The 12,318-nt window shown below is 43.9% G+C and overlaps 1 protein-coding gene across 3 annotated transcripts in view; it reads left to right on the forward strand.

Moving 5' to 3' along the window:
• The window catches only part of SCN11A (sodium voltage-gated channel alpha subunit 11), a 131,988-nt gene that overhangs the window by 83,395 nt on the left and 36,275 nt on the right, over positions 1-12,318 (forward strand). For all 3 annotated transcript variants that reach the window (XR_003430899.1, XM_027097110.1, XM_027097108.1), the window contains 5 exons: positions 461-658; positions 1,591-1,764; positions 4,405-4,534; positions 5,561-5,799; positions 10,156-10,341. Coding sequence is in view for 2 of the 3 variants with exons in the window: in XM_027097110.1 (XP_026952911.1) it covers positions 461-658; positions 1,591-1,764; positions 4,405-4,534; positions 5,561-5,799; positions 10,156-10,341 (927 nt within the window). In the remaining variant the exon portion in view is untranslated. The remainder of the gene's footprint in view (positions 1-460; positions 659-1,590; positions 1,765-4,404; positions 4,535-5,560; positions 5,800-10,155; positions 10,342-12,318) is intronic.

Consider the following 12,318-nt stretch of genomic DNA (forward strand, 5'->3'; position numbering starts at 1 on the left):
AGTTGTACTGTTAAATTGTATTTTAGAAATTCTATTAGAAACATCAAAAAAAGACTATAAATGTGATATTTGGAAGAAGAGTACAAAAAAACTCCTCTTCCTAGAAATATCACCCCTCTCCAGATTCCCCACTGACTGAAGTTCCACCACTAGTGCTTCAGCTTTCATGCAGCATTGCTCTCTCTCTTGCCTTTTTAATTTAAAAAATGCAAATACCCTTGAGAAAGTCACAGTAAAGTCACTCTGACTTCTGTGTGAATGTACAGATGGCATTTCCTTGCTGAGAGATAGGGCATCAGGAGCTCTAGGTGATGGGGGAGGCAGTAGATGATGCTGCAGGTAGCTGAGCCAACCAGGGCTGGGGAGAGACCAATTGCTACAGTGTAATCTCCACTCGAGGTCAAGTCACCCCTCTGCGGAGGAAGGATTCAGATGCCAGCATGTGCTGTGTCCCTTGCAGACTTTGCGCACCTCAGGGCTCTACTCAGTCTTCTTCTTTGTGGTGGTCATCTTCCTGGGCTCTTTCTACTTGATTAACTTAACCCTGGCTGTTGTCACCATGGCTTACGAGGAACAGAACAAGAATGTAGCTGCTGAGACAGAAGCCAAGGAGAAGATGTTCCAGGAAGCCCAGCAGCTGTTAAAGGAGGAGAAGGAGGTAGGGTCACGTGGTGTGAGACAGTGGGGTCTGCTTGGGAGGACCCCAGAGGCCGTGGGGTCTGACACTCAAGGTTTCTGTATAAGGCCTAGTCTCAGTGCTTTCCTAACTGGTGCTTTTCTGAGAATTTTTAAGCCCTTTGCAGCTGGCTCTGCTACAGTCTCCCACTAAGATGTCCAGGCGCAGGGCTCTTGAGGAAGGGAACCCTTGGTTTTGATGAACGTTGACCTTCTGAAACCTGAACCTTCAAAGATAGATCCCAAATTGCTGGCTAGAGGATAAAATGTATGTGTATGTAAATTAAGGCTCTGCTCCAGGCTTTCTTGTGGGAAGCTGGAGATGTTTGTGTCCAGGGACTTTGCTTGCGAGAGTTTGGAAAATCAATCATGGTGGCTGTAGAGATGATAGTCATGATCCTTTCTTATAATCCTTGTTATATTTACAGACCATTCTTACTGTTTCCGTGACATCTTTACATTTTTTCAGCTCTAAGATTCTAAGATTCGATTCTAAGATTTCAGAGCAGGGCCATGTTTTATGCTTTTTCTCATCCTCCACAGAGATTTGTCAGGAGGAAGCCCATCTTAAGTGCTTGATGTCTGCAGCGTTAAGCGCAAACATTTACTGAATGCTTAGCACATACAGGGTACTGTGCTAAGGGTTAGTGACACAGAGGTATCTAAGAGTTAACCCTGCCTTCGAGGGCTGCAATCTCGTGGACAAACAGGACATGTTCCCCACATAAACAATGACAAAGCTAGCATCCCACATAAACAATGACAAAGCTAGCATATTACAGTTGGGCAATGAGCAATCAAAATGGTCCAGTGCTACCAGAAGAGAGGAGAGAATGCTTACTGAGGTCGAAGTCATTTACAGTGTTCTGTGGGGAGTGTGATCTGTTCATTAATTGCTTTTTTTCACTCTCTAAGGCTCTGGTTGCCATGGGTATTGACAGAAGTTCACTTAATTGCCTTGAAGCATCATCTTTTTCCCTGAAGAAGAGAAAGCTATTTGGTAATAAGAAAAGAAAATCCTTCTTTTTGAGAAAGTCTGGGAAAGACCAGGTTCCAGGATTAGATTCTGATGAAGATTCTTCAAAAAAGGCAAGTTTGGGCCAAGGGATTGATGATACTTTGGCACTCTTCAGGGGGACAGGTCAAGTTGTCAATATAATTGAAAGGACTCATTCATTCACTCAATCATTTATCCATTCATCCATTTGCACATACTTCCCTGCATCCATGTGTCTATTCAATTATCCATTTATTTACAGATGTCTATTTAAAATGTTGACAGTGTTTATTTGGCACTGGGGTAGGCACTGGGGATACATGGGATATATAACACAGGCAAGTAATGATGACGGCACACTGACAAAGAGGCAGTTACTGTTCAGTGTGATGACCGACATGATGATCACTGAGGGAGAGCAGAGCAGGAGCATCGTCTTAGGGGCAATGTTTGTTCCCTGCAAGGCAAACCCTGAGACGTTAGAGTGCAAGTAGATTATTTGGGAAGTGATCTCAGGAAGCACTAAGAGGGGAGGGGAGAAGTGATACATGGAAGAGAAGGTGGCCAATTAGTGTGCATTATTAAGCCAGTTTAATCTCCCTGGAGTGAGGGCACTAGAGTATTTATACATCAGCTTTCGTCCATCATTGGTTCAAGACTTCTGTGGTCAGGAAACAATAATTTTTCTGTATTTCTGACGTGCTATGTGTTAGGGCAAAAGTGTTTGGGTTGCCAAAGGAAGCCTGAGAACATATGGATGGGGCCAACAATAGTGTCTGCTTCAGACAACCAACCCCAGACTTGGTGGGGGCTGGGAAAAGAGCAGTGGATCAGAAAAGAGTTCCCAGAGGAAGCAGTGTGTAAGCTGAAAGGATGAATTAACCGGGTAAAAGGAAGAATGAAGCACTACACATAGAGAGAACAGCACACGCATAGGCCTGGAAACAAAGGAGAGCAGAACATGACCCAGTAGAAAATGTGCAAGTGTGTGTGCGCATGCGTGTGTGTGTGTGAGATGAGGTTGGGGGGGTGGCAAGAGGCTTTAGTGGTAAGATATGGACCATAATAAAAAGCCTTGAAGCCAAGCTAAGGAGTTCATTCTTTACACTGAGAGCAAGTGGTAAGCAGTATGGAAAGGTTTTAAGCAGAAGAGTGATATGACTAGATTTACATTGTGGAAATCCTGGATGCATTGAAGAGAGGGGATTGGAGGAGTGCGAGACTGGAGGCAACCAATTAAGAAGTTGTTGCAGTGACCCAAGTAAGAGGTGACAATGGCTTAAACTATGGTTAGGGCAGTGAGGATAAAGAGAGATGAACAGGTTACAGTGATCTGCAGAGGAAAAGATTTGGCAATTGACTAGATGTAGAGGGTGGGGTTTATGGCTTGGGTAGCCGACTTGTTGGTGGGTAATCTACTGAGATGGGCAAAGAGCATGTTCTGGGGGCGAGGAAGATAGCAAGCTAAGTTTTGCATGTGCCAATTTTGAGGTGCCTATGGGGCATTCAAGTCAGGCTATTGAGTAGGCAGCAGGATATGCAGAAAAGAAGCTATGGGAGGATGTACTGTAGAAAAAGAAAGCTTATTCTTATCATTTAAGGTGGGGGATGTTTGAACATGTTTTAATTCTGGAGAAGAGAAGTCAAAAGAGAGGAAGATGTTGGTGATACAGGCCAGGGAATAATGGCTAGAGCCTCTTTACTGAGGTAGGGGGAGGATGAAGCAGGCAGGAGGTGGGTGTGTGTGCTTGAGCCCGGGGTGGGGAAAGGGAGGTCAAGGGCCTTTGTAGAAGTAGATGCACGGACCTCACCCACTGCTCTGAGCAGTTCTCTGATGGAGTGACAGGGCAAGATCTCATGATTTAGAGGCTTCTTTGCTGTCAGATCACAGCATATTCAAGAGACTGCATATATTTTTTAATATTTTGCAAGTTTTTCCTCATTTCACAAAGCAATAGACAAAGACCCAGACACCTAACATAAAGTGTCTTTTCCCTTTAGCTAGAATAGGAAATAGCTATAGAAAGACTACAGGCTCCCTTTAGAATAGCTTTTCAGAAATGGATAGTTCCCTCTGGGGCCATGGTTGGTCAGAACTTTGGGGGAATAAGTAATTACGGATACCTGAGTTTTCTGGCTAGCTGAAGGTTTATGTCCTTTAATCTCTAGATACTTTAGAGTTGTAGATAAGGTGAGAATCAATAAGCTCTTAGACATAGCCTGAGTGCTTGAAGTTTAGTATATGGATTTTGTGATATTTATTTTGACTGTTCTTTTTAGTTACTGACTATTTCAAAATCTATTTAAGCAGCCACTCAAGGCACTTCACTATGTGGCCTCAATCCACCTTTCTAAATTTATACACCACTTCTGCCCCTCGCAAACATTGTTTCTAAATCGCACTTTTTATTGTTTTCATACCCTGAACCATTGCGCATTCGTTTTTGTAAAATATTTTTTGCTCTTTGTTGACAATGAATAAAACACAGCGAAAGAAATGTTTCTATAGGTACAACTCTAGACTCTAGAAATGGGCATACATAAGAAATATGAATGTTCAAACCATATTTCTCTTATCTATTAAATGTGAATTAAGAAAACTGCACCTTTGGCATGCCATGAAGTTGAAGTGAGTTGAGCATCTTCGCTGCATGTGGCATTGAAACAGTTTGTCAAGTTTTGAGGAGAGGTCGCCCCTTCCCTCAGACAGTCCACCATGCCTTCTCTTATAGCCACACCTACTTGAACAAACCAAACGACTGTCCCAGAATCTGTCAGTGGAGCACTGTGATGAGCACAGAGACCCCTTCCAAAGGCAGAGAGCACTGAGCGCTGTGAGCATCCTCACCATCACCATGCACGGTAAGTTCTGTTCCAAGACCAAGGGGGAGCCTAACTTCAAGGATGCCCTTCCCTTCTCCCTCTCTCCAGCCCCCCAGAAGCCCTTTGCAACCCACTGTACTTCCTGCAGAGTGACTCCCCATGCTACTTTGGAGCATGTGAGCAAAATGGCTTGGAAGAAGCAGGCCTTCCTTTTGGGCCCACCCTGAGCTGCCACTTGGGTAGTGGTGGGACCAAGCGCACCAACGGGACTTCTCATTCAGGCCAGGCAGTCACAGGAAGTTTCAGTGACAATGATAGCCAGCCAAAGAAGAGAAGACATAGAAGTTTCCAGGAGGTTACAGTTGTCATTGAAGTTAGAATAGGGATCTGACATGAATAATAGAAGAAGACTTGCGTATGCAGGCTGGAACCATCTGATGGACCTGATTAACAGGAGGCAACAGGGACCAAACTGAGGGGTTCGTGTTCAAGGGCAGGACTCAAGTCCCAGCAAGAATGGGATCAAATGGGTTCTTAGCACTTTTGAGCCTATTGCATCATCTCATGAGGCCTTGAAATTGTGTGGAAATCAGGGTGCAGCTGCCTTCTGGCCTGAATTCAACCAACTGATAGCATGCCTTTTGTTTCAGTGCTTATAGATGCCCCTGACTGAATATCTCCCCTTCCCCTGAGCCCTGGTAGCTTCCTGTGCTCTGGTACAGCCGTCACCATGGTCTTCCTTGAGTGAACATAACTTGGGCTTGTGTCTTTCTCTCTCATGGGTTCATAGCCAGTCAGTGTTGACTTCCCCATCTGTATCTCCCACAGTGTGGCCCTGCTCCCAGATTCTCAATATAAGTATAAAGACTTGAAGTACTTGACTATACCACATGGAAGTTGAGTGTGGGAAACCTTCCTAGCTATGCATCAGTACCCTTCTTGACTGATCATGTTGTAGCACAGGAGATGCTAGGGAAGAGGGAGGAAGGAATGCACCCAGGCAAAGAACAGCCAGACTGGCTCAGACCTAACTCCTCAAGTGCTCTTTCAATTCTCCTTCTCCAGAACAAGAAAAATCACAGGAACCTTGCCTCCCATGTGGGGAAAACCTGGCATCCAAATACCTCGTGTGGGACTGTAGCCCCCGGTGGCTGTGCATTAAGAAGGCCCTGAGAACCATGATGACTGACCCCTTTACTGAGCTGGCCATCACCATCTGCATCATAATCAACACTCTCTTCTTGGCCATGGAGCATTACCAAATGGACCAGAGTTTTGAGAACATGTTATACACAGGGAATTTGGTAACTCTAGGCTTTTTAAAATATAAAACATATTTCAAACTTTGAATTATAACTCTTTCAAAGTCTAAACATTTTGTGAGTGGCCTAACCTAACGTAGGTCTTTGGTCCTCTTAGGTGGAGTAGAGGGAAAAGATGACAGTTAGGATTTTATTTTTACCCATTTTAGTAATTTTCCATGGGCCCCTGTTCGCCCTCTAGTACGTTGAGGTGTTTCTTTAGTCATCTAATGGATGACTAAAGGGTCATTCAGTGGTAAGACAGAAGCAAGGAGACATCTTAAACGGTCAACTATTTTGGATAATCAAGAAAACATTAACCATATCCAGAGATCCATGGTGATGAGTACCATGGTCCCCAGTGATATTGATGACATCATTTGTCACAAAACAGTGTGACTGCCATTACTAAGTGTTATTTTCCCTGGAAAGGTGAGTCAGAGCATGGAAGCTGTAGGAGGTTCTTTCCCAGGAGTAGGTGTGAGAGGCTTGTGGGGTGGGGTGGGTGTGGGGTTCCAGACTTGAGCTTGCTTCAGTGTGTTTGTTATTGGATGAAGCTACTCTCAGTTAAATTGGGAACATTAAGATAGGGGAGCAGATTTTTCAAGAACTGTTCACTTTAATTAATAGCTCCTGCAGAAGGCCCAAGGGAAAATTAGTTTCCCAAATATCAGAAATAATAAGTAAGTACCTAGTGAATGTTCTACTGTAATTTGCTAATGAGTTAATTAGCTAAAAATCTTACCAGAATGTCTAGCCTTTTCTTCTTACAGTTTTATGTTATTTTTCTAATTTAAAAAGCAATGTATGTTTTTTTTAATTTTAAAAATAAGTAACAATACAAAGAAGGGAAATACAAAGAAGAAACTCATTTCCTATGATCTTAGTAGCAAAGATGATCATTTTTAGCATTGCAGAGTATTTCCAGGCAGTATGTATGTAGGTAGGTATTTTTAAATTTTCCTTTTTTTTTTTTTACTTTGACAAGAACCCACAGTACGTATTGAATCAGGAGTTGGTCCACAGAGATGCTTCCATGCATCAGGTTTAGGATGGTGCAGAACTGTAGACAGGTGCCTGTTACCCTTGGTTCCACATCCCATGCAGGAAGAGTAGGGAACTGCAGTATAAGAGCAGGGTGGATCTCCTTACAGACAGTCTGCATTTAAGTTCTTTTTCCCATACCGCCTTTGGGAAGAAGTGCCCTGTGGGTGTGCATAGGTCAGATTAGATTCCATGTTGCACAATAAAGCTAACACACACAATACCTTCTAACAGGCTGGCATCTTCTGGGCTCCAGGCCAGGGTGTTTAGCTCTCTCCTGTTGAGGTGTCCCAGAATGGCCTGAGGGTTTAGTTTCACTTGGAGGCAGAATGCTGTGCCCTCAGGGCCACAGTCCCTACCTCGACAGAGTTAGCAGGACCCATCTTTCAGCATCTTCTGGTAGATGGAGTTATTGGATAAATTCCAGAGAATACTCAAAGAACCCAGAGTCATCCTCCTGGACAGAGCTTCCCAATTGCAAAGGTGGTCTGTCCATCACTTCATCTGCTGGTCCTACTGTGGGAAATAGCCAAAGCCCGCCTCTCACATTTCCCACTGACCAGGTATCCTGGATGCTGAGGTGAAGTTGCATTTTACAGTTGGAAGCTGGCAAATTAAGTGACATTCTTCTTCACTCTCTCCAGAGGCAAAAGGAACACAGGGACATTGTTGGTGTCTGAGAACACAGGCAGCAGCTGGACCCTGGATCCTGAAAATTGAAGAGAAACATGCAGAGCTGGTTATGTAGCCTGTGCATCTGTTCCATGTGCCCCATTCCCTAGACATGCAAAAAAAGGGGCAGCCACCTCTCCTCTTGTGCCCTCGTGTTGGTGGTGCAGGGAGGCCTTGGAGCCCTGAGCTTGAAAGAACACATTCAGACCTCTCCTGTCTGATGGATGGACCAGGATTAAGCTGGCCTGTGGAGTTCCGTGGACTAGACTTAGAAATGGACTCTCTAGGCTTCAGAATTGCTTGAATCAAGCGAGTACATTGAGCTCCCAAGAAGTCATAACTAGCAATTGAATTGGATTGCAAAACCAATGGTCCCAAAGCATCTAGGGACGCTGTTGGGCTCAGACACCTAAAGCCTGAAGGAGACAGGAGGAGGAAGAGTGGGTCAAAAGGGGATGGAGATCAGTCCAGCACAGTTAACTGGCATGCGCAACACTGCCTGCTTTTAGGCACTGGTTATGGCACTGGGCAGGAATAGGCAACAAGGTTTAAAGGGAGAAGATAGGTATAAGCTTTGATTTTTCTTTGCCACCCTTGATTTCTTTTTATTTGCCTATTCTGTGTTTATTTATGCCTATCCTTTTATTTTAACTTGTGTCATTTTATTTTAGGGATGTATTTTATAAATAGTAAGTCATTGAATTATTTATAAAAATAGATCACGTGTTACTTTTTAATAAGGAAATTTAATCATTTAGGGGTTGTTTTTGCTGTTTCCAGAACTAAAGAGGAGAGTCTTATAACACAGCGGTCCCCAACCTTTTTTTTTTTTTTTAAGATGTTGGAGATAGGAGTTTATTAATTAATTAATTTATTTTTGCTGTGTTGGGTCTTCGTTTCTGTGCGAGGGCTTTCTCTAGTTGTGGCAAGCGGGGGCCACTCTTCATCGCAGTGCACGGGCCTCTCACTATCGCGGCCTCTCTTGTTGCGGAGCACAGGCTCCAGACATGCAGGCTCAGTAGTTGTGGCTCACGGGCCTCGTTGCTCCGCTGCATGTGGGATCCTCCCAGACCAGGGCTCGAACCCGTGTTCCCTACATTAGCAGGCAGATTCTCAACCACTGTGCCACCAGGGAAGCCCCAGCAGTCCCCAACCATTTTGGCACCAGGGACCGGTTTCGTGGAAGACAGTTTTTCCACGGACTGTGGAGCGGAGAGATGGTTCAGGTGGTAGTGCGAGCGATGGGGAGCAGTAGATGAAGCTTCGCTCGCTCGCCTGCCGCTCACCTCCTGCCTGGTTCCTAACAGGCCACAGACCAGTACTGGTCTGTGGCCTGGAGGTTGGGGACCCCTGTTAAGACGGACATTTTAGGGGCTTCCCTGGGGGCTTCCCTGGTGGTGCAGTGGTTGAGAGTCCGCCTGCCGATGCAGGGGACAGGGGTTCGTGCCCCGGTCTGGGAAGATCCCACATGCCGCAGAGTGGCTGGGCCCATGAGCCATGGCCACTGAGCCTGCGCGTCCGGAGCCTGTGCTCCGCAATGGGAGAGGCCACAACAGTGAGAGGCCCGCGAACCACAAAAAACAAAACAAAACAAAACAACAATAACAACAAAAAAAAGGACATTTTAAAAGACTTTAACCCTTTTCATATTACTCTATTATTTTCATACTATTGTTTTTCTCATTTCTATTTAATGTGTGTGTGTGTGTGTGTGTGTGTGTGTATGTGTGTGTGTGTGTGTGTGATAGAGAAAGTGCTATTTGCTATGAAGGAATGCTTTGCTTTATCTTCTGCAAAGAATAGAAGATAGATTTAGTTTTGAATTTGGCTACTATGCTACATTTTGCAAATTTCTTAAGCCTGTATTATCTAATTGTTAAAGACAGAGAATTACTTTCCCCTCGGAAAAGACATAGTTTAGTGCTTTTTAAGCTCTTGCCCCTCCTTTTAATTCTTTGATATTTTGTTCTGGAATGATGCACCCTGCATTCTAGTGAGTCTTTAGGATTATATTCTGACTCGCTAATCTTCCTTTCAACCATAACCAATCTAGGGTTTATCCTCTATATCAGGTTGCTCAAAGACATTTTTCTGTGCCTGGTAGTGTTTTTCAGTTCTCTGCTCTGGGCCCTTTTAATTTTTTTTTTTTTTTTTCTGATCAAGGTGTTGAGATTGAATGGTTAGGTGAACTCCTGCATTCTGGTTTATGAACGATATTTATCTTTAGTTTTCAGAGCTGTTGTGTACCCCCCCCCCACTTCAGAGTTATTAGTATCTTAAAGAGAATTCAGAGGAGGAATTGCTTGACAGTTCCTATTACTCTGCCATCTACCAAGAAGTCAATTTTGCTTTATTTTTTAACAGAATGGAAAATAATATTTATTCTCCATCCTGATGTCTCTTAGCTTGGTGACACTGGAGTGGAGGCCATGGAGGAGGGCAGAGAGAGGGGCAAAGGTAGAGTGAGGTTCATACTACAGTGGTAAATGTTTTTTTTGTGTGTGGATTGCAGGGCATATTGTATCAAGCATGAGAATACATTTTATTTCTTTGTAACCTCTGTAATTCCCTTGGACCATTCTTAAAAGTGTATCTCCAAGAAGAGGTAGCTTCCTTTTCTCATTTTTCTTTGTCTCACTGTAGGTTTTCACTGGCATTTTCATGGCTGAAATGTGCCTAAAAATCATTGCGCTGGATCCCTACCACTACTTTCATGGAGGCTGGAACATTTTTGACAGCATTGTTGCTCTTCTGAGTTTTGCAGAGGTGATAATAAATAGTATGTGTCCAGGAAAACAAAGTTGTATGTCACTTCGTTCCTTAAGAGTGGTAAGGCACTTTCTTTCCTTCTTTTTTTTTTAAGGGGCTGTCAGGATGATAATCCAATTTAACCAGCTCTTTATTTATTTATTTGGTTGCACCGGGTCTTAGTTGTGGCAGGCGGGCTCCTTAGTTGCAGCAGGCAGGCTCCTTAGTTGTGGCATTTGAACTCTTAGTTGTGGCATGTATGTGGGATCTAGTTCCCTGACCAGGGATCGAACCTGGGCCCCCTGCATTGGGAGCGCAGAGTCTTATCCACTGCTCCACCAGGGAAGTCCTATACTGAATAACTTATCTGACAGGATTGAAGAGTCTTGAGTGAGTTCAGTAGCTAGTTTGGATTAAACTTTACCATCTTACCTTAACCTGAGAACCAAAACTGCACTCCTCCTCCCACCCAGGCCTTTAATACCTTTGTGAGTCCCAAGGCGTCTTCTCTCAGGTGAACCCCTGCTTTCCTCCCTCTCCCTCCACAAGATGATCCTTCAGGCAACCAGATGCAAAATTGTGTCTTCTGGTATCAGGACTCTGCTCCTTGCTTCGTGTAGAACCCCTCCAATGATCTCTTCCCCCACAGAGCTCTGAGCCAGGCATCCTCACAGCTGGGCTCACCAAGTGGGTGTAGACTACAGAGCCCAGGACGGGGGTCGGGTGCTGCCTGCAGGTGTTATCTCACAGGGTCCCTCCTCATTGCTGCCAGTACCACATTCCTTTTCTGTAGTCTTTGCCCTCCATCCACGAACCATTGGAGGCATCCTGGCAACCTTTGCCGAGCACCTGATATGTACATGAGGGAAGGTTCAAAGGTGAGGAAAACACTGCCTACAAGGAGTTTGCAGTCTAGGGAAGATACAAGACAGGCCCAGAAATGACCATGAGGTAAAGTGGAGTGTGACAGACCCCACAAGAGGTATGGACAGAAATCACAGAGAAATCACATGTGGGAGGGTAATAGGGAAACCACAAAAGGTGACCTCTTGTCCCCTTTCAGAGATTTACTTTTTTTTTTGGCATGGATAGGATTTCTAAGCCTGTAGAATAAGACATTTGATTCAGTTACTTAAGCATACATTTTATACTTGGCATATGTTAGAAATCACACTGCTTAAAGTCAGGCATTATTAGGCTGCTCCCTAAAGTTTTATTGGTGCTTGGGTGAGCAAAATTACATTTGCTTTACTATTGTTTAGGCTTATTACAGCCATGCTATGAGGCAAGGAGCTCTGTGGCATTGCCTGTGGATAAGAACAGAACCACAGTTTCTCCCTGAGATGCCCTCAGCTCCCCTCTAAGTAGACAGTTGTGGTCCTTCTCTTGTGATATAAGTCTTACTGACCTGCAGTATCTCCCCACCCCCCAAATAGTTGATACTTAACAGGATTGTACTTTGGAGTGAAACCACTGGTTTACATTGAAAGTTAATATAAGAAATAATCTATGAAACTAGTTGCTGTGTTTTTTCTAAGGTTATTGTCTCCTATAAGGTCTGTAAGTTTCCATGGAGAAAATTTCTCGTGGAAAAAGAGAGTGTGTCTTGACTGGCTGATTGCCTTTTCTCTCCTAGGTACAAAACATCATGTTACTCTTGTCATCCTTATGAAGTTTAGATTCAAACTTGTGACCTCAAATGTATAATACAGGAGTTAGCAAACTTTATCTGTAAAAGGCCAGACGGTAAATATTTTCAGCCTTACAGGCCATATGGTCTCTGTCGAAACCACTCAGCTTTGCTATCGTAGTACAAAAGTAGCTGTAGACAGTAGAGAACGCATGTGTGTGGCTGTGTTCCAATAAAACTTTATTTATGGACATGGAAATTTGAACTTCATGCAATTTTCATGTGTAATGAAATATTTAAAAAAATTATTTCCAACCATTTAAAGATGTAAAAAACATTCTTACCTCTCAGGCCATATAAAAGCAGGCAATGGGATGGATTTGGCCCTGGGGCCAAAGTTTTTGACCCTTGGTATATTATATACGGTT

The sequence above is a fragment of the Aethalodelphis obliquidens genome, unplaced genomic scaffold (assembly GCF_003676395.1).
Source record: "Aethalodelphis obliquidens isolate GAN/ISIS:26980383/991018 unplaced genomic scaffold, ASM367639v1 scaffold112, whole genome shotgun sequence".
Lineage (NCBI taxonomy): Eukaryota > Metazoa > Chordata > Mammalia > Artiodactyla > Delphinidae > Aethalodelphis > Aethalodelphis obliquidens.